Source organism: Cherax quadricarinatus, chromosome 76 (genome assembly GCF_038502225.1).
Source record: "Cherax quadricarinatus isolate ZL_2023a chromosome 76, ASM3850222v1, whole genome shotgun sequence".
Lineage (NCBI taxonomy): Eukaryota > Metazoa > Arthropoda > Malacostraca > Decapoda > Parastacidae > Cherax > Cherax quadricarinatus.
The window spans coordinates 2,545,187-2,568,326 of record NC_091367.1 but is presented as its reverse complement, the minus strand read 5'-3'; the positions used below and the strand labels follow the sequence as shown (position 1 = coordinate 2,568,326).

The following is a 23,140-nucleotide window of genomic DNA, read 5'->3' as shown; positions in this document are numbered from 1 at the left end:
AGAACTCTTCCTCCATAAGCCATGCGTGTTACAAGAGGCTACTAAAATGCCGGGAGCAAGGGGGCTAGTAACATTTTCTCCTGTATACATTACTAAATTCAAAAAGAGAAACTTTCGTTTTTCTTTTTAGGCCACCCTGCCTCGGTAGGATATGGTCGGTTTGTTGGAGGAAAAAAATATGCATTGTACGATGACTTACATCTTTATTACCCATTTTAGTTTAAACATTTGCCATTTCCCATCAGAGCAGGGTGGCCCAAAAAAGGAAATACATTCACCATCACTCTTTTCCTAATTGTCTTTCTATAAATGTACCAATTGCATAAAATTCCTGAATGACTTACTCTTAAGGTTGTGAACATTATGCCCAACTCTCCATGCTGCATGTGGGGATCTAGCAAATCATCCACTAGTTGAATCTCAGCTCCCAGATGCTGTATGCGGGACCTCACCACAACATACTGGAAAACCGGGAAGAGGTCATCCATACTCCACAAGTAATCGTTACCCAGCTTGTTCATCACAGCCTGAGGAGAGCAAAGATAATGTTAAAATAAAAGTGATTAGTAACAGCTGATGTTTAAATGAAGTACTGAAGATAGTAAGGGTAAACTCAATACATGAGCCTTGGCAAATAATCCCTAAAAGATTATTTATGGTGTTGGGAAGAGGGGTAGGATTAAATTATAAGAAATCAAATGCAAAATGGGAGTCGACACAGTCACTTTTTTGCTGATGACACTGTGCTTTTGGGAGAAGTTGCAAAGGTTAGTGGATGAGTTTGCGAGGGTGTGTAAAGGAAGAAAACTGAAAGTGAACATAGATAAGGGTAAGGTGATGAGGGTATCAAACGAGCTAGGTAAAGAAAAATTGGATATCACATTGGAGGGAGGGAGTATGGAAGAAGAGAATATGTTTAGATATCTGGGAGTATTAGTCAGAGGGTTGAAGAGGGGTTATTGAGGTGGTTTGCTCATTTAGAGAGAATGGATTAAAGTAGAATGACTTGGAGAGCATACAAATCTGTAGGGAAAGGAAGGCGGGGTAGGGGTTGTCCTCAAAAAGGTTGGAGGGGGTAAAGGAGGTTTTGTGGGTGAAGGGCTTGGACTTCCAGCAAGCATGTGTGAGCATGTTAGATAGGAGTGAATGGAGACAAATGGCATTTGGGACCTGACAAGCTGTTGGAGTTTGAGCAAGGTAATATTTAGTGAAGGGATTCAGAGAAACTGGTTATTTTTATATAGCCGGACTTGAGTACTGGAAATGAGAAGTACAATGCCTGCACTTTAAAGGAGGGGTTTGGGATATTGGCAGTTTGGACTGGTATGTTATATCTCTTTATATAAGCTTCTAAACTGCTGTATCTGGGCACCTCTGCAAAGACAGTGATTATGTGCGAGTGAGGTGAAAATGTTGAATGATGATGACAGTATTTTCTTTTGGGGATTTTCTTTCTTTTTGGGTCACCCTGCCTCAGTGGGAGACAGCCAACATGTTGAAAAAAAAAAATTTGGGAGTACACTTGTCGGTGGATGGGTTTATGAAGGATGAGGTAAACCATAGAACTGATGAAGAAAAAAAGGTGGGTGGTACACTGAGGTATCTGTGGAGACAGAACATTGTCCATGGAGGCAAAGAAGGTAATGTGTGAGAGTATAGTGCCACCAACACTCTTATATAAGTGTGAAGCATGGGCTATATATGCTGCAGTGAGAAGGATGCTGGAGGCAGTGGAGATGTTGTGTCTATGGGCAATGTGTGGTGTAAATATATGCAGAGAATTCAGTGTCAAAATTAAGAGGTGTGGAGTTACTAAAAGTATTATACTGAGGGCTGAGGAGTGGTTGTTGAGGTGGTATGGTCATTTAGAGAGGATGGAGCAAAATAAGATGACTTAGAGGGTGCATAAATCTGTAGTGGAGGGGAGGAGGGGTAGGGGTTGTCCTAAGAATGGATGGAGGGATGGGGTAAAAGAAGATTTGTGTGCAAGGGGCATGGACATAGAGCAGGCATATGTGAGTGTTAGATAGGAATGAATGGAGATGAATGGTTTTTGTCACTCAACATGCTGTTGGAGTGTCAGCAGGGTAATGTTCTGTGAAGGGATTCAAGGAAACTGATTAGCTGAACTTGAGTCCTGGAAGTGGAAAATACAATGCCTGCACTTTAAAGGAGGGGTTTGGGATATTTGCTGTTTGGAGTGACATCTGAACTGTTACATCTGCATACCTCTGCAAAGACAGTGATTCTGCATGAATGAAGGTGAAAGTGTTTCTTTCTTTTGTAGGGTCACACTACTTTGGTGGGAGACAGATGGTTGTGTAAAAAAGAAAACTATACCTTTTAAGTCATTTTCTGTCATGGTTACAATACTAAATTTGCTATTACCATCTACAGTGCCTCAAACAAACTGCCCCTGGAGTTGAGATGACAATTTTTCAAATCTCACATTTAATTAGGTTTGTGAATATCAGGGACCCAAGGAAGTGTAAATGTACAAGTTTCTAAACAAGTAATTTGAGTAAACAATGAAAGCAAGAATACGTAAAGCACAGCTTTTTTAAAAAAATTATGTACTTGACTGCTATATTGCAAACCAAATGATACAGCTTTTTTCTTAATTATCTGTTCTTGTAATTAACCAACTTGCTTACCTTGCTAACTTGCTGGAAGGTACGATGAATGAGTTTTAACTTATCCCGTGGACTAAATGATGTTGACAGCATCTGAAGTGTTTCAATAGCTTCTGTAAAATGTTGGTCTTTTACCATGCCCAATGTGCGGCTACACTCCATAATGGTGGCTCCTTCCGGCAACCAAAACTTACTGCAGCAAAAAGAAACAGTTTCTGATTTTATATTGACGGTACTGAACAATATACAATCTTTCAGACACCAAGGTATAAGCCTGATTAGGGAGAAGATCAAGCGTTCATTAAGTGTTTAACATAATCTTTTTTTTTTCAACATGCCGGCCGTCTCCCACAGAGGCAAGGTGACTCAAAAAAGAAAGTAACACTTTTACCATCATTCACACATAATAATAATGCTTATAAAAAATAATTATTATAACACACAATGCAATTTATTTCTATATTATTTCTATTTTTATTTATTTTATTTTATTATCACACTGGCCGATTCCCACCAAGGTAGGGTGGCCCGAAAAAGAAAAACTTTCACCATCATTCACTCCATCACTGTCTTGCCAGAAGGGTGCTTTACACTACAGTTTTTAAACTGCAACATTAACACCCCTCCTTCAGAGTGCAGGCACTGTACTTCCCATCTCCAGGACTCAAGTCCGGCCTGCCGGTTTCCCTGAACCCCTTCATAAATGTTACTTTGCTCACACTCCAGCAGCACGTCAAGTATTAAAAACCATTTGTTTCCATTCACTCCTATCAAACACGCTCACGCATGCCTGCTGGAAGTCCAAGCCCCTCGCACACAAAACCTCCTTTACCCCCTCCATTTATAAACAAATAAGTATTCCCGCCAAAACCTCTATTGATTCTTTATAAACATTACATGTCACTGATATAAACTGTAACTATAAAATCAATATAAAAATTTAAATCAGAGTTCATAAAACAATATCAAAATTTAAAGCAGAGTTTTACTCACACATCAACTCCTAAAAATGTCATGAGAGCAGTGTCTGGCTGTTTGTTCCACTTGAGCAGCCTCCTCCAATACTCCTCATCCTTAGGCTGGTGGTGGAGGACATACAGTGTAGACAGTGGAGAATATACATGGGGAAGCAGCCAGGGATGAATCACGAAGGCTGGGGTCACCACTCTGTAATGATTATGCAAGTACTCATCTCTTTTCCAGTGGTTATGTGCTGCAGTGGATACAGTTATTAGCTCTAATACTAAACCATCAACTGTAGACCAATTTTGTAATTTCACCCAAGTAAGGTAAACTGGAGGATAAATGGACAATGGCACACACTGACTAATATATAAAAGGGTTCAAGATTGAGACACTTATGCAGCATATGGGAATTTTTATTTAGGAAACGTTTCGCCACACAGTGGCTTCATCAGTCCAATACAAAGCAGAAGGGTGTAAGGAGAGGAGTAGTTTGAGGTAATCAGTCCCTCAGCCTGGAGTCGATGTGTTCAGTCCATCAATCTTGTAGAATGTACAGCATAGAGCTGATGGACTGATGAAGCCACTGTGTGGCAAAACGTTTCCTAAATAAAGATTCCTATATGCTGCATAAGTGTCTCATCTTCAACTTGTCGGTTTTCAAAACCATTCATCATAAAAGGGTTAAGGAAAACCAAAGATATTTTCAATCAGCAATCATACAGCAGTCCAACATTACAGAACAGAATCAAGATATGTAGATTTAATACTATCAACCCATTAGCTAAACTCAACTAGCATGGGAAAACCCTACAGGTGATTTTGACATCCATTAATATCCTTCAGGTAGCACCGTCTTGCGCTGAGATCACACCCACTGATGACACCTGACATCACTTCTTCACCTGTATATAATGGCCCATCACTTCTTGCATGACTTGACAAGGCTCAATGTGTGGGCAGAATATCTTTCAGTACCAATGATAAAGCTACAACATACAGAAAATACAGGGTGCCCCACTTATACAGCAGGTTAGGTTCTGGGCTAATGTTGTAAAGTGAAGGCTGCCTGTAATGTAATATACAACAGAATAACCTCATTCCAGCTTCATCACATACAATACAATGTGTAACTCACATTTCTTCTTGGTCTTCCATATCTGGCTCCAACAAAACATTTTCATCCTCTCTTGGTAAATCTGGAAATAACACCCGTACCAATTGGTATAATCTTGAGGTGAAGGAACGCACCTGTGAACCAAAAATTTTTAACACTATACATAAATTCAGAATAAGAAGAGCGATGTGTGCCACTCAAGAAGTACATTACAATGGTATCTGTAATACAAAAAACTCTAAGCAAACAGCAAATTTACACCTGAATTAACAAACCTCTTGCACAGCATATGGCAGAAGGCGCGGGTGAGCTACAACTCCACCATAGGTAGCTCTGAAGGCATCAACCAACAACTGCAACAGCTGTCCTAAAGGATGCAACCGACTTCCAAATGCCTTTGGAAAAAAATAAACCTTTTGTAATCTCTTCAAATCAGTAGGAACAAATAATACACCTGCACATTAGTACAGTAATTCCTTAAATAAAATGGCTAAATAACAGCAATTATTAAATTACAGTAAAACTTATAACAAAATTTACATTCCTGAAAAATCATGATACATAAAATACCGGGTTACTTTCTAGACACCTCCAAATTTGGTAGATAATGGTGTACGATGACAAGTGGTAATTTCAAAGACATTCTTAGCAGAAAAAACCTTCATTATATGATGTTTCACCCACAATGTTGCTTTATAAAGTACAGAAGGGCCCCACTTATACAGCAGGTTTGGTTCTGGGCTATTGGTGTAAAGCAAAAATTGTTGTAAATTGAAACACAGCCGTTTTTCACTTTCAAATGCATATAAAAGCTTGATAACAGGTAAAAGCCGCATTCTAACATTGCAGAATATAAATATGAAGGGATTCGGGGAAACCAATTAACAGAACTTGAGTCCCAGAGGTGGAAAGTACAGTACATGCACTCTGACAGGAATATTGCTATTTGGAGGGATATCTGAGCTGTAATGTTGGCATGCCTCTGGCAAGGCGGCAATGAACTCAGTAATGGTGAAAGTGTTTCTTTTTTTTCGGGTCACCCTACCTCAGTGGGAGATGCCTAGTGTATAAAAAAAATATGAACAGCATTCTATTAAAAAAATGCGCTACATAAGCGTGAGCTATGAGTGGTTTGTCTGTGCATGATGATAATCTGTATATGCATAAAATACATACTACTAATGGAAAACAAGCCTACCAAGGCTAATATCCAAGATACAAATTGAGCTCTCTTACTGTTTCTAAGACAAGTTGATGGTTTTCTAAATCTTATAACAAGTAACCATCTTACTGCCAATAATACAAGCTGATGGTTTTTAAATTTAAGCAACCAAGATAATTCTCAATACAGTATTCCTATATCTGATGAGAGCCTGGGACAGAAAGAATTGGGACTCCTCACAAGTACCAAAGGAATATGTGGTACACTTACACAGACAGTAACGGGTTTACAGTCACCCACATATTTTCATAGTAGTGGAATAATGGAAAGGAATGGATTAAAGCATAGATAAGTGCTACAATCATTAAAAATTTAGAATATGAATTAATTATTGCAAGACAAAGGGGACCATGAGAATGGCTCTGCTCCTCTAGCTACAAAGAGTTAATTATATAACAAGCTAATATTTTATTACCTTGCCTAAATAAAAGTGAATTTCCATGAAGTATCGATATGTGAGTTCGCCTTTTCTTTCAGGTATGCGATCGATGCCATCCAACACATCTAGCTGAGCACTGTGACGCAGAGCTGCCTGCTTCTCTGTCTCCAACCTGGTGGCTAATATTTCCCACACCTGCCAGTGCAACAAAAAATCTTTGTAATGGTTATTGTTGACACAATATTTTTTGTAAACATCATACACAGTACAGAGTACTGTATGTACATACAGGCAATGTATTAGATGGATAACACAACACGATCTTCCAGATAGAAAGCAATGACATTTCAAAAAGCTTTCACCATCATTCACACATAATCACTGCCTTTTCAGAGAAGCGCAGTTACTAGAGTTTATTCTATTATTTTGTGTTATTTTATCACCTTGAATCTGCAGTGTCAGTTTTATAGGTGAAAACAGGTTAAGTGTTTTAAATCTTTCTGCATACAGTTCTTTCTTAAAGATACAAATTTTGCTGCCCTTCTCTGTAACCTCTCTAACTTATCATCATCTTTTACAAAACTTGGGGACCAGTATTGGCCAGGTTATTTAAGGTGTCAACTAAAAAATAAATTGTTAAAATTGCCGTGGAACATTTTTACTTTAAATTTCTAGCTTTGAAACCTAGAATCCTATTGATTAAAAAAGTTGTGCATGTAGATCACATAAAAAAACATACTGGTAAATAAAAAGAGTGAGTAGAGTTTGAAAAACAAGCAAGAAAACTGTACAGTATTACAGAAGGGACATAAATGCACTACAAAACATTTAAACAAGGATAACAATGTTAATCTCCTATATTAAAAATCTTTCCAATAATAACTGCTGAAGAGCACTGGACTTATATTATAAAGATGCATATAGTGAGGGAAACATGAATGAAGTGTATGAATGATAAATAGATAAGGTAGTGAGAGTATTCAACCAAGACAAAACTTGCAACAATATATTTAAAATGAACAAATTAAGAGTGTATGTAAAGGTAGAAAGTTGAAAGTGAATATAGATAAGAGTAAGGTGATGAGGGTATCAAACGAGTTAGACAAAGAAAAATTGGATATCACATTGCAGGGAGGGAGTATGGAAGGAGTGAATGTTTTCAGGTATTTGGGAGTTGATGTGTAAGCAGATGGGTTTATGAAGGATGAGGTAAACTGCAGAAATGATGAAGAAGAAAAGGTGAGTGGTGCATTGAGGTACGTATCTGTGGAAGCAAAGAATGTTATCCATGGAGGCAAAGAAGGGAATGTATGAAAGTATAGTGGTACCAACACTCTTATATGGGTGTGAAGCATGGATTGTAAATGCTGCAGCAAGGAGGTGGCTGGAGGCAGTGGAGATGTCGTGTCTAAGGGCAATGTGTGGTGTAAATATTATGCAGAGAATTTGTAGTGTGGAAATTAGGAGGAGGTATGGAGTTGCTAAAAGTATTAGTCAGAGGGCTGAAGAGGGGCTGTTGAGGTGGTTTGGTCATTTAGAGAGAATGGAACGAAGTAGAATGACTTGGAGAGCGTATAAATCTATTGAAGAAGGAAAGTGGGGTAGGGGCTGTCCCCGAAAAGATTGGGGGGAGGGAGGTAAATAAGGTTTGGTGGGCGAGGGGCTTCGACTTCCAGTAAGTGTGCGTGAGCATGCTAGATAGGAGTGAATGGAGATGAATAATTTTTGGGACCTGACGAGCTGTTGGAGTATGAGCAGGGTAATATTTTGTAAAGGGATTCAGGGAAACTGGTAAGGCCGGACTTGAGTCCTGGAAATGGGAAGTACAATGCCTGCGCTTTAAAGGAGGGGTTTGGGATACTGGCAGTTTGAAGGAACGTCTAAACTGTTGTATCTGAGTACCTCTGCGAAGCCAGTGATTATGTATGAGTGATGGTGAAAGTGTTGAATGATGATAATGAAAGTTTTTTCTTTCTTTTTGGGTCACCATGCCTCGCTGGGAAGCAGCTGATGTGTTGAAAAAAAAATTAAGATTCAGAAATGATGTAAAAAGTGTTGGCTTGGCAGTAGAATTTTTGATGAGTGGAACAAACTGTCAGGAAGCATCAGCAAGAAAATACTCTGGGGTGATTTTTAAAAACCGGTTAGATGTGCAAGTAAGAACATTTGGGTGTAAACACGATGTGCCAAGCATAAACCAGTAGGTCTACTATGGCACTCCTCTAGTGTTATTTATTCTTAGTATTTTCCACATAAGTAACCTCAAGAGAAATCCACTGATCCCTTATTTTAGCCCTTGTTTACTTCCCATTCTATGATCAAGTGAACATCATTTCATTCATAAAATAGAGAAATTAATGCAAAAATTCAACAATGCCTTTGCTACACAACAAACAGGATAAATGAGAGACAATCAGCAAAGCTGATATAAACCCAAACTTACTTTGGCTGTAGACACCTCAATTCCAGTAGAAATGCCCAGCTGATCCTTGCACTGACGCACAATTGCCATCCACTTTTGATCAGCACTTACACTGAACTTGCCAAATGACCTAAGCCATACAAAATCCATGATAAATGAATGCAATATACAGTACAGCAATAACATGCAGGATGCAAATAGCATGAAACTGCCAGATGCTTTAGTATATAATGTTAAAAAATCCACAAAAAACTGATAGGTTTAAGTAAAAAGCAGTGGAAATTATATTACTGTATTTTAATTTCTTCCTCTGAATGCAACTTTTCCTACTTAAATCATTAAAACTCTAAACATATAGGCTCTTTATACATTCTTTTGTGTGCACTAGATTTACATGACTAAACTGTAATTTATTTTTTTTAAACATACAACCGTCTCCCTGCATGGCTTACAGGGAAAACATTCTTTTCCACTTTCCCATGGAGGTAAACTGTAATTCTAACCTCTATTTAAAACTATTCCTTGAAGGTCACAAAAGACACCATACAAGAAATAAATATCCAATGGCTCAGTCTATGTATTGCATTTCAAATGCAATTCTCTTCTAACCTCATAATTGTTTTATTATCGCATCTACCTCAATGAGAATGTCAATTATCCAGAATTACAATTATTCAGAACTTATTTTTAACACACTAACCATCTCCCACCAATTAAATTAATGTTCTTACACTATTCCATTTAAAACATTTTCACAAAAGACCCTATTCAGAATAAAAAATTATGCCTGACATTATTAGTCTTAACAACTGAGTATTTGAGTTTGAGTAAGGTAACATTTATGAAGGAATTTGGGGAAATGGGGTAACCAGACTTGAGTCCTGAAGGTAGAAAGGGTAGTGTCTGAACTCTGAAGGAGGCGTACGGATGTTGCAGTTGGAAGGTAATTCGAATTGTGACATCAGTACATTTATGGCAAGACAGTGAATAAATGAATGATGGTTAACATGTTTCCTTCTTAGGGTCACCCTGCCTGGGTGGAAGATGGTAGTTGAGATATTAGAAAACAAAAACAGTATGTTCAATAAAATACAGTGGACCCCCGGTTAACGATTTTAATCCGTGCAAGAGGGGTAATTGTTATGCGAAATAATCGGTATGCGAATGAATTTTCCCCATAAGAAATAATGGAAATCAAATTAATCCGTGCAAGACGCCCAAAAGTATGAAAAAAAAATTTTTACCACATGAAATATACATTTTCCCACACACAAAGAGAAGGATACATGCACAATAGTAGAGTAGTACATGCACAATATATATTGTGCATGTACTAGTCTACTAAATGAAGAATAAATGACACTTACCTTTATTGAAGATGCAGCAATGACTGATGAGACACTGTGTCCTGGGAGTGCCTTTTCCTCCTGAGTACTGTAGGTCCTGTTTGGCATTTTCTTCCAGAACAGGCCTTATCACACTGTGTATGCCACTACGATTCTTAAATCTCTCAAACCAACCTTTGCTGGCTTTAAATTCACCAATATGAGCACTAGTTCCAGGCATTTTTCCCTGTTCACCTGGGTGTTAGTCGACTTGTGTGGGTTGCATCCTGGGAGACAAGATTAAGGACCCCAATGGAAATAAGTTAGACAGTCTTCGATGACACTGACTTTTTTGGGTTATCCTGGGTGGCAAATCCTCTGGGGTTAATTGTTTCTTGGTATTCTCAATAAGCCACACCAACAACGGTGCTACAGCAGCAGCAGCAGCTGACAGTGCAGCAGCAGCAGCAGCTGACAGTGCAGCAGCAGCAGCAGCTGTACCACCAATAGTAGCGATGGTTGATTGGGGTTTATTATACAACCTGGCCAGCTCGGAGACATGCACTCCACTTTCATACTTATCAATGATCTTTTTCTTCATCTCTATTGTAATTCTCACCCTTATTGCTGTAGGGTTGGCACTAGAAGCTTTCTTGGGGCCCATGGTCACTTATTTTCCAGAAAAAGCACCGAAAACACTGTAATAATACGAAATATTCCGATTGTATGCTTGGATGTTACCGCGGAGGCTGGCTGGTAAACAATGCCACCGGCGGAACATGTGAGCGTGGCTCAGGCCGCACACTGGACGCGTCTCGGACGAAAATCGGTAAGCGGGTTTTTAAGCGGTATGTGAGGCAAAATTTTTGCGATTAAAGCAAGCGGTATGCGGATTAATCGCTATGTGATGCCATCGTTATGCGGGGGTCCACTGTACTGTGTTAAAGAGTTATTGTACCCTGATCTCTTTTTTTATTATTAATCTATAACTAGCTTGAGTTTTTAAAAGCCAAGGTAGGGTGACCCCTCCAAAAAAAAAATAAAGAGGAGGAAGCACTTTTACCATCATTTATAAAATCATGTTTTGCCAGAAGGGCACTTACATTACAATTCATATTTCCCAGGCAGGGTGATCCAAGGAAGAAATGACATTCACTATAATTCATTCAATGACTCTTACCAGAAAGGTGCCAATATTACAGCTCAGATTATTCTCTAGCTACAACATCCTCACCCTCTACTTCCAAGTGCAGACACTACCATTCCCACTTCCAAGATCCAGGACTCAAGTCTGGATGATCACTGTCATTATTATTATTGCTATTATTATTTTTTTTTTTTTTTTTTAACAAGTCAGCCGTCTCCCACCGAGGCAGGGTGACCCAAGAAAGAAAGAAAATCCCCAAAAAGAAAATACTTTCATCATCATTCAACACTTTCACCTCACCCACACATAATCACTGTTTTTATTATCACTATTATTATTATTCTTTCAATAAACCGGCTGTATCCCACTGAGGCAGGGTGGCCCAAAAAGAAGAACAAAAGTTTCTCTTTTTAACTTTAGTAATGCATACAGGAGAAGGGGTTACTAGCCCCTTGCTCCTAGCATTTTAGTCGACTCTTATGACATGCATGGCTTATGGAGGAAGAATTCTGTTCCACTTCCCCATGGAGACGAGTGGAAATAAACAAGAACAACAACTAGTAAGTAAAATAGAAGAAAATCCAGAAGGGTCTGTATATACATGCTAGTACATGCATGTATAATGTGACCTTAATGCAAATAGAACTAGCAAGACCTACTTGAAATCTTGCATGTTTATGAGACAGAAAAAAGACACCAGGAATCCTACCATCATGTAAAAAAATTACAGGCTTTCATTTTACACTCACTTGACAGAATGGTAGTACCTCCCTGGGCAGTTGCTGTCTATCAACCTACTATCTAGGATTATTATTATTATTATTATTATTTTTTTTTTTTTATTATTATCACACTGGCCGATTCCCACCAAGGCAGGGTGGCCCGAAAAAGAAAAACTTTCACCATCATTCACTCCATCACTGTCTTGCCAGAAGGGTGCTTTACACTACAGTTTTTAAACTGCAACATTAACACCCCTCCTTCAGAGTGCAGGCACTGTACTTCCCATCTCCAGGACTCAAGTCCGGCCTGCCGGTTTCCCTGAACCCCTTCATAAATGTTACTTTGCTCACACTCCAACAGCACGTCAAGTATTAAAAACCATTTGTCTCCATTCACTCCTATCAAACACCCTCACGCATGCCTGCTGGAAGTCCAAGCGCCTCGCACACAAAACCTCCTTTACCCCCTCTCTCCAACCTTTCCTAGGCCGACCCCTACCCCGCCTTCCTTCCACTACAGACTGATACACTCTTGAATTCATTCTGTTTCACTCCATTCTCTCTACATGTCCGAACCACCTCAACAACCCTTCCTCAGCCCTCTGGACAACAGTTTTGGTAATCCCGCACCTCCTCCTAACTTCCAAACTACGAATTCTCTGCATTATATTCACACCACACATTGCCCTCAGACATGACATCTCCACTGCCTCCAGCCTTCTCCTCGCTGCAACATTCATCACCCATGCTTCACACCCATATAAGAGCGTTGGTAAAACTATACTCTCATACATTCCCCTCTTTGCCTCCAAGGATAAAGTTCTTTGTCTCCACAGACTCCTAAGTGCACCACTCACCCTTTTCCCCTCATCAATTCTATTATTATTATTCTTTCTTCTTTCAACACACTGGCCGTATCCCACCGAGGCGGGGTGGCCCAAAAGAAAAAACAAAAGTTTCTCCTTTCACATTTAGTAATATATACAGGAGAAGGGGTTACTAGCCCCTTGCTCTTGGCATTTTAGTCGCCTCTTACAACACGCATAGCTTACGGAGGAAGAATTCTGTTCCACTTCCCCATGGAGATAAGAGGAAATAAACAAGAACAAGAACTATTAAGAAAATAGAAGAAAACCCAGAGGGGTGTGTATATATATGCTTGTACATGTATGTGTAGTGTGACCTAAGTGTAAGTAGAAGTAGCAAGATGTACCTGAAATCTTGCATGTGTATGGGACAAAAAAAAAAAAGACACCAGCAATCCTACCATCATGTAAAACAATTACAGGCTTCAGTTTTACACTCACTTGGCAGAATGGTAGTACCTCCCTGGGCAGTTGCTGTCTATCAACCTACTACCTAGGATTATTATTATTATTATTATTATTATTATTATTATTATGGGGAAGTGAAAAAGAATTCTTCCTCCATAAGCCATGTGTGTCATATGAAGCAACTAAAATGCTGGGAGCAAGGGGCTAGTAACCCCTTCTCCTGCATAAATTACTAAATTTAAAAAGAAAAACTTTTTTTTTTTTTAGGTTATCCTACCTTTTGTGGGATACAGCTACTGTGTTGAAAAAAAATATTATTATTATTTTTTAAAAAGCAGGGTAGGGTCATCCTAGAAAAGGTTGAAGGGAGAAGGTAAAGGAGGTTTTGTGGACATCCAGCATATGTGAGCATGTTAGACAGGACTGAAAGGAGGCAAGTGGTTTTTTATGACTTGACATGCTTTTGGAATGTGAGTGAAATAACATTTATGAAGGAATTTTGGGAAACCAGTTAGCCAGACTTGAGTCCTGGAGGTGTGAAGTACAGTGCCTGCACTCTGATGGAGGGGTGGGGATATTTTCAAATTAGAACTATAGTACTAGCCCACCTCTGGAAAGACAATGATGGTAAAAAAGTTTTTTTTTTTTTGGAGGGTCACCCTACCTCAGTTGGAGACAGCAAATGTGTTAAAAAATAAGTACTAAGCCCTTTGTAATATTTCTGATTTGGTTGGTGAAATTACAAAGCAAAAGAAAGTAAGATGAGGAACATTTGCCTGTCTGCTCATTAAAAAAAAAAAAAATGAAGTTTCAAACTAACTTGGGTATGTTTTCGTCATCAGGAGAGCCAACACCTTTCTGCAGCATACCATTTATCTTGATACCATCTTCCCAGTTGCCAGTGAAGGTACCTTCAATGGTGTCTCCGCTGGGATAATGAAGACTCCCTTTACCAGCGAAACTTCCACCAATGCCAAGTTCTCCCTCATAATACGTCTTATCTTCAAACATCATAAGCCCATAACCCTATAAATCAAATTAAATTTCCATGACTCTTAGTTTTAATAAATAATGGTGATAAAATAATTAAGCTTGACTGTTATCTTGAGTTATATTTACTACATTCAACAAGGGTCCTTTGCTTTGTGTGTGTACAAGAGTGAGAGAATCAAAGTGTACAACTATGCCTTAAAATTCAACAATCTATACCTAATCATAGCTTAAAACTATCTTTAGACTTTGTGCACACATTCCATGTAATTTTTTTTTAATATGCTGGCCGTCTCCCACCAGGGCACGGTGATTCAAAAAAGAAACACGTTCATCATCATTCACACTACCACTGTCTTGCCATAGGTGCACAGATATGTCTCTGGCAAGACAGTGATAGTGTGAATGATGGTTCAAATGTTTCTTTTTGGGTCACCCTGCCTTAGTGGGAGACAGCCAGCATGTTAAAAAAAAAACTAGTAAAAAATCTCGTTACAAATGTACGTACTATAAGTACAGCAGTGCAGCCATCACTTGGAATATGAGAATTTAAAAACGTTTTCATCCTCTGTCCTAAGATTAAAAATAGTTTCTTCTCCTTTCTTTCAACACACCGGCCATATCCCACTGAGGTGGGGTGACCCAAAAGGAAAAAAGAGAGTGTCTCCTTTAACAATTAGTAGTATATACAGGAGAAGGGGTAACTAGCCCCTTGCTCCTGGCAAGGGGCTAGTTACCCCTTACGGAGGAAGAATTCTGTTCCACTTCCCTATGGAGAATTAATAGTTATGTATTAAAAAAGTAATTAGTATATAGTTATTACAAATACTATATTTACAAATTAATGCCTTTAGAGAATAATAATTTGGAAATACTCTTAATATGCAAGTAAAATAAAAGACTACCATATTCAGTTTCAGGTTCACAAATCAAAGTTTTTACCATGATGTTCACATTGTGTGTATACCAAAATACCTTGCTCACACCTTCAATTACTAATATAACATTTATTAAATAAAGAAAATTGATATACTCACCGTTAGTTTGTTTTGGTAAAAATTTCCTTCGTAGTACACACCATTCATAGTGACAACCATACCTGGTCCATGACGATTGTTATTCTGCCACATTCCCATATACTTCTCACCTGGAAGAGACTTCATTATTTTTAAATGTAATTGATGGTATACAGTAAAATAATGTACAGCTCAGTAGATGTTCCTGAAAACTGCCATGTTCCAGTAATTGTTGTAAAAACAACATACAGCACAGTACATAGATTTAATGCAGTACAGTACATAGATTTTTTTTTAACATGTCAGCTGTTTCCCACCAAGGCAGGGTGACCCAAAAAGAAAGAAAAACCCCAAAAAGAAAGAAAATACTTTCATCACAGATATTTTATTACATTTCATTTTTATTATTAGTGTATTGAGAAGGGAGTGCTAAACTTGCAGGGGTCATACAGTGCCTGGGGAATGGGAGGTAATTGTGTTTGACCCAAGGTATGAAAGGGCAGGTACAATTCCTTTCATCAAGAGCCCCTCACCAGTATCAAGAAACCTCCCATGAGGTGGCATAAAAAATAAAAATTAACCTTTCAATAAAATGTTTTTCAGTATTCAAATACCAGAGTGATGTACAACATACCTTTCTTCTAGAAGCTAATGTATGTTAGGAAGTGATTAACTTCCTCTCTCAATGATGACTGACTCAGCAATCAATACATACAAGATTCTAGCCATTGTAAATATAGAGACTGATATAATATCAGTATTTTTCTAAAACATTATTATCCCTAGGTAGTAGGCTGGTAGACAGCAACCGCCCAGGGAGGTACTACCGTCCTGCCAAGTGAGTGTAAAACGAAAGCCTGTAATCGTTTTACATGATGGTAGGATTGCTGGTGTCCTTTTTTCTGTCTCAAACATGCAAGATTTCAGGTACGTCTTGCTACTTCTACTTACACTTAGGTCACACTACACTTACATGTACAAGCATATATATACACACCCCTTTAAGTTTTCTTCTATTTTCTTTCTAGTTCTTTTTTTTTATTTTTTTTTTATTATCACACTGGCCGATTCCCACCAAGGCAGGGTGGCCCAAAAAAGAAAAACTTTCACCATCATTCACTCCATCACTGTCTTGCCAGAAGGGTGCTTTACACTACAGTTTTTAAACTGCAACATTTACACCCCTCCTTCAGAGTGCAGGCACTGTACTTCCCATCTCCAGGACTCAAGTCCGGCCTGCCGGTTTCCCTGAATCCCTTCATAAATGTTACTTTGCTCACACTCCAACAGCACATCAAGTATTAAAAACCATTTGTCTCCATTCACTCCTATCAAACACGCTCACGCATGCCTGCTGGAAGTCCAAGCCCCTCGCACACAAAACCTCCTTTACCCCCTCCCTCCAACCTTTCCTAGGCCGACCCCTACCCCGCCTTCCTTCCACTACAGACTGATACACTCTTGAAGTCATTCTGTTTCGCTCCATTCTCTCTACATGTCTGAACCACCTCAACAACCCTTCCTCAGCCCTCTGGACAACAGTTTTGGTAATCCCGCACCTCCTCCTAACTTCCAAACTACGAATTCTCTGCATTATATTCACACCACACATTGCCCTCAGACATGACATCTCCACTGCCTCCAGCCTTCTCCTCGCTGCAACATTCATCACCCATGCTTCACACCCATATAAGAGCGTTGGTAAAACTATACTCTCATACATTCCCCTCTTTGCCACCAAGGACAAAGTTCTTTGTCTCCACAGACTCCTAAGTGCACCACTCACCCTTTTCCCCTCATCAATTCTATGATTCACTTCATCTTTCATAGACCCATCCGCTGACACGTCCACTCCCAAATATCTGAATACATTCACCTCCTCCATACTCTCTCCCTCCAATCTGATATCCAATCTTTCATCACCTAATCTTTTTGTTATCTTCATAACCTTACTCTTTCCTGTATTCACCTTTAATTTTCTTCTTTTGCACACCCTACCAAATTCATCCAACAATCTCTGCAACTTCTCTTCAGAATCTCCCAAGAGCACAGTGTCATCAGCAAAGAGCAACTGCGACAACTCCCACTTTGTGTGTGATTCTTTATCTTTTAACTCCACGCCTCTTGCCAAGACCCTCGCATTCACTTCTCTTACAACCCCATCTATAAATATATTAAACAACCACGGTGACATCACACATCCTTGTCTAAGGCCTACTTTTACTGGGAAATAATTTCCCTCTTTCCTACATACTCTAACTTGAGCCTCACTATCCTCGTAAAAACTCTTCACTGCTTTCAGTAACCTACCTCCTACACCATACACCTGCAACATCTGCCACATTGCCCCCCTATCCACCCTGTCATATGCCTTTTCCAAATCCATAAATGCCACAAAGACCTCTTTAGCCTTATCTAAATACTGTTCACTTATATGTTTCTAGTTCTTGTTCTTGTTTATTTCCTCTTACCTCCATGGGGAAGTGGAATAGAATTCTTCCTCCGTAAGCCATGCGTGTTGTAAGAGGCGACAAAAAATGCCGGGAGCAAGGGGCTAGTAACCTCTTCTCTTGTATATATTACTAAATGTAAAAGGAGAAACTTTCGTTTTTCCTTTTGGGCCACCCCACCTCAGTGGGATATGGCTGGTGTGTTGAAAGAAAGAAAGAAGTACATTATCAAATATTTTAGTGTCTCCATCTTAATGAGCTGCACAAACTTCATACTACAGTAAGCCTTTTCACTGATTCACTACACTTTGAGTAGACAGGATTTATAGCTTCCACATTCACTCTAAATGTTTAGATATTGAAAGCACTCACACTATATTCAAATGCTATGCTAACTGGTCAGAGCAGCTACATTAATAACTCTGCTATTTTCTTGAGAAATATCACAGGTGGAACTACATGATGGTAAGTGATAAAAGTGAAAACTAACCACAAGAAGAATACAGATTGTGCAATAAAACCATGAAACCACCAGAGAAATAAAAAAATACTTAATAACAGACATATATGGTATAAAATGGTGTGAAAACAGCACAGTATGATATATCATATAAATTATTGGACAAGAGGTGATGCATTATGGAAAATCTTCATAAAATGCTGTGGCCACCCATCAGTCAGCATTCTATTCTTTGCCAAAAATTATCAGGGGTATCCATGCATAATTCAGAGACTGTTTTCATTTTAAGTTGTTGGTCACAACGATGAAGGGTAAATGCCTCTACTTACAAATTTTTCCACCATCTTCTGAAAATAATTAAACATTGTTACACAAAGCAATAAGATTTAGTACAGAAGAAACTGGAAAAGCTGCACTGTTTTCTATCATACTGTAAGAAAAATATGTATTACACATGGGTGTGAGGAAGGAGGGCAGATGCTACAATCAATGGCACACAATACTTCTGCCACTTTATCCAACAAGAGAAGAGACAGTGGGTGGCTGGTGTGTTAAAAAAAAAAAAGATTAAAAATATGGCTACATACAGTGTGTGTTCAGGTGTATGCTGTAGTATGTGCTACTACTAATGGAAATTTTGCAATATTATACAATATAAGGTAAATATTGAAGACATACATCATAGATACAGTGGTCCCTTGGGATACAAAATTAATTCGTTCCAGAAGGCTGTTCAAGTGCTGATACCGAACAAATTTGCTCCCATAAGGAAGCAAATTCTGTTCCTTTAAATAAAAGCAAGTGCTCCAATCACAAGTCATCACATGCACATTCATACACCACTCTAGGTTGGCAATGAATAACACAGCAATAGAAAAACTGACAAACCTTTAACTATTTCATCGAGCACACCATAGCCCTGCTTAACACCGCAGCTCCACTCCCCGGTGTATATGGAGGCTGCCTGAGAGCTGAAGCGGCCCTTCTTGATCTCTCCATGTCCATGGGGTTGACTTTCATGCAGGTACCCAATATACACATCCTTGTTAGCATACCTGCAAAAACAAAACCATCTGCTGTACTGAAAGCCTTTGCTTAAAAAAAAACATCATGAATACATATTTATGGCTTAAAAAAATAATAAATATATTGTAATGGCACTGTGGATGATGTTAGTATTGAAGAATTAGACAAATGTTGCACGTGTCTAATTCTTCATCTTGTTGGTATTGTATACCAGTCACACACAGTCAAGTTAATTATTATTGGGTTTGGCTAGTAATGAGCATGACGATTGCATGGATGCATCATTTGCTATATAGCTCTTAATAAACCACAACCTTTGGATCTTTCTAATAACTGGAGCATTGACTGTGTGGACCCATTTTCACAGTTAGGTAAAGAAATTTCAATTAGCTATCAACTTCCTGTCTCAGAAATAATCAATCATACTACACCTTCAATTTTTTAATACAATGATGTCTCACCTGATAATGCCTTTTCCCTCCAGTTTTCCATTTTTCCAAGTGCCTTCATACACAGTTACTCCTCCAGGTGAGGGCACCTCCAGCTGACCAGGGCCATGGTAGACGTTCTGGCGGAACTGTCCTTCGTATTGCCGCCCATCAGGCCAAGTCATGATGCCTTCACCATGCAGCTTACCAAAGAACCATTGACCTAGAACAAACCTAAGTGCAATATTTTCCAGAGAAAGAAAGCAGAGAGAGAGAGAGAGAGAGAGAGAGAGAGAGAGAGAGAGAGAGAGAGAGAGAGAGAAGTTATGGGAATAACATCATAACTAGCACCAATTCATTTAACTGTCATAGAAGGTGTTACTCGACTGTTTTGGTCATATATACAGTGGACCCCCGCATAACGATCACCTCCGAATGCGACCAATTATGTAAGTGTATTTATGTAAGTGCGTTTGTACATGTATGTTTGGGGGTCTGAAATGGACTAATCTACTTCACAATATTCCTTATGGGAACAAATTCGGTCAGTACTGGCACCTGAACATACTTCTGGAGTGAAAAAATATCGTTAACCGGGGGTCCACTGTATATATATCTCATGAGCCAACAGGATTGAGGTATATACTACATGTATACTCAAAAATTCTAGCGGCTTCAAATCAAGCAGGAGAAAGCTAGGCCCCCATGTGAGAGAATGGGTCTGTCTGGTCAGTGTGTGCAGTATAAAATAACCCACTTTTCACATCCAATCTTTATTTTACTCCACATAATCCTTGAAAATCCTTCAACATTATCCTGCAGCATGCAGTACAGTGTATTTATGTAAGTGCGTTTGTACATGTATGTTTGGGGGTCTGAAATGGACTAATCTACTTCACAATATTCCTTATGGGAACAAATTCGGTCAGTACTGGCACCTGAACATACTTCTGGAGTGAAAAAATATCGTTAACCGGGGGTCCACTGTATATATATCTCATGAGCCAACAGGATTGAGGTATATACTACATGTATACTCAAAAATTCTAGCGGCTTCAAATCAAGCAGGAGAAAGCTGGTAGGCCCCCATGTGAGAGAATGGGTCTGTCTGGTCAGTGTGCGCAGTATAAAAAAAATCCTGCAGCATGCAGTACATAATGAGAAAAAAAAAAAAAACTCCAACCATATTTTTGGATTAAAACTCTGATCTTGAGATGTATTTTCGTAGAGTATTTATGGTTGTGTTCTCGTTTTCTTGGTCTCATTTGATGGCATGGAAAACATACTATAGAAATAGAGATGATTTTGACTGATTTCTCTATGAAAAGGACCTTGAAATGCTACTCAAAGTAGTGGAAATGCTCGATTTTTGCCGATGTTCAAGAGTAAACAAATGACATTGTTGTCCAATACATGTCCAACTAACCATTCCAATAAGCAGTCATGAATGGGTTGACATTATTTATACAATTGTTACAATAATGCAGTAGTCTGCATAATAGTAAATCTTCTATTTTTTATGTGAATAAAAATTCAAAATAGAAAGCAAGAGTAATATAAGAGGGCCTGGAGACATGAGTGATGAACACAGAATATGTTATTTTAGTGCCAGGAATGTCTGTATTGTTCATTCTGGACCCTATTTTGAAATTGGCATATTTTTTTTAATTTGCATGAAATTGGCCAAATTGCCAATTTCTGACCACTTTATTGGGTAGCTGAAACCAGTAAATGGGCAATTTCTTGTACTCAATAGAACAAATAGAGTTCTAAAGAAATGGCTATGAGTTTGGTCAACTAGAACAACGGAACTGGCCGAAAATAGGGCACAAAGTGGGTGAAATCACTGATTCATTAATATCGTCGAGATCACTAACTTCGTGAGAGCGTAATTCCACAAGTTTTCCATCAAATTTCGTACTTTTGGTGTCATTAGCATCGGGAAATGATTCTCTATCATTTCATAAGAAAAAATAATTTTTTTTTCAAGTATTTTGCGACACTGAGAGACACTCTAGGATTGGGGATTGCTACAGTCAAAGGGTTAATGTCTGAATGAATTAAGTGGTATGCAAAACTAAATGTAACTATCAAACTGTTAATGAGTGTGAACTAATTACCCTAGCTTGCACGAGGTGCTGTAGCTTAGTTAAGTGTCTCGTAGCCAGGATGAGAGATATTGAGTCCTGGAAATGGGAAGTACAATGCCTGCACTTTAAAGGAGGGGTTGGGGATATTGGCAGTTTGGAGGGATATGTTGTGTATCTTTATATGTGTATGCTTTTAAACTGTTGTATTCTGAGCACCTCTGCAAAAACAGTGATAATGTGTGAGTGTGGTGAAAGTGTTGAATGATGATGGAAGTATTTTCTTTTTGGGGATTTTCTTTCTTTTTTGGGTCACCCTGCCTCGGTGGGAGACGGCCGACTTGTTTAAAAAAAAAAAAAAAAAAAAACACACAATGACTTACCATTATATGTAGCATCCTTATACTGAGTACTTTTAGTAAAGGTGTAAGATGCATTTCTCACAAGAGGAGGTGTCCTTGGCATCACCACTAAGCCTGCCTCTCCAGTGCCATAAACTGACCTCTTGATTCCCTCCTGAAGGGCATACATCCACTGACTCTTATCTGAACTGGTGGGGCACGCCAGGGTCAAGTAGTCCTCAGGTAATGTTATGAATATACCATTCTGAAATAATTGCAGTAGCAGTAATAATTCAATAAGAACACAAAGACTGTGATGCACGTGAAGTTTTTTAATGGCGAACAATACGTTTGAATCATATAATTATTTGATTCCCATTCTTAGTTCATTCAGCTGGTTACATGTAAAATTTGTAAATGATTCATATACCTGATACATCATATTTTAATTTAAATCAATATCACAGCTGTAGAAAAAATAAAAGAAAAAATATTAAAAAAAAAAAAAAAAAAATGAAAAGACATTAACAAAAAGGAAAATAAACTTTATTTCCAAAAGCTTACAATGGTTAATAAGTGGTATGGACTACAACCTTTACTTCTGATATACTTTTGAAGGCTTTCAAGTATTTTCCTACTCTCACAGCCAAGCCCTGGGCCAAGCTTGCTTGCTTGATCAACCAGGCTGTTACTGCCGGTGGCCCACTGGCCCACATATACGTCACAGCCTTGTTGATCTGGCACCTGGGAGAGAAACATGTCCAATTTCATCTGGAAAATGTCTACACATGTTCTGGCAATGTTTCTGATATCTTATGGTTGAGTGTTAAATAGTCTGGGACCATGGATGTTGATACACTCTTCTTATTGTGCCCATGGTCCCCCTATTTTTTCACTGGGTTTACTGTACACATTCTCCCATGTTTCTCACTCCAGTACATTGTTATGGTAGTATAAAGATCTGGGACCAGGCCTTCACACATTTTCCATGTACATATTATCATACATAAATAAACAGAAAGAAGGACAGGGGTATCAGACCATGGCCCTGGTAATGGCAGGTCCAGTGCTTGACCGCCAGGCTATTGGGCTTCTAACAGAAAGGATTTGGAGACAATTTCTGTTCTTGTCTCCATCA

General features: G+C 38.7%; 1 protein-coding gene across 5 annotated transcripts in view; it reads right to left on the bottom strand.

The window, feature by feature from the left end:
• Window positions 1-23,140, bottom strand: part of Als2 (Amyotrophic lateral sclerosis 2) — a 64,639-nt gene that overhangs the window by 6,091 nt on the left and 35,408 nt on the right. For 4 of the 5 annotated variants that reach the window (XM_053798331.2, XM_070101131.1, XM_070101132.1 and 1 more), the window contains 12 exons: window positions 22,045-22,267; window positions 19,608-19,797; window positions 19,009-19,175; window positions 15,232-15,341; window positions 14,025-14,230; window positions 8,758-8,866; window positions 6,351-6,509; window positions 4,989-5,108; window positions 4,735-4,847; window positions 3,627-3,800; window positions 2,655-2,826; window positions 345-527 (listed from right to left, as the gene is read on the bottom strand). In XM_053798331.2, coding sequence (XP_053654306.2) covers window positions 345-527; window positions 2,655-2,826; window positions 3,627-3,800; window positions 4,735-4,847; window positions 4,989-5,108; window positions 6,351-6,509; window positions 8,758-8,866; window positions 14,025-14,230; window positions 15,232-15,341; window positions 19,009-19,175; window positions 19,608-19,797; window positions 22,045-22,267 — 1,926 coding nt within the window. Of the gene's footprint in view, window positions 1-344; window positions 528-2,654; window positions 2,827-3,626; window positions 3,801-4,734; window positions 4,848-4,988; window positions 5,109-6,350; window positions 6,510-8,757; window positions 8,867-14,024; window positions 14,231-15,231; window positions 15,342-19,008; window positions 19,176-19,607; window positions 19,798-22,044; window positions 22,268-23,140 lie in introns of those variants that run through there. The other variant, XR_011394132.1, reaches the window with a different exon arrangement.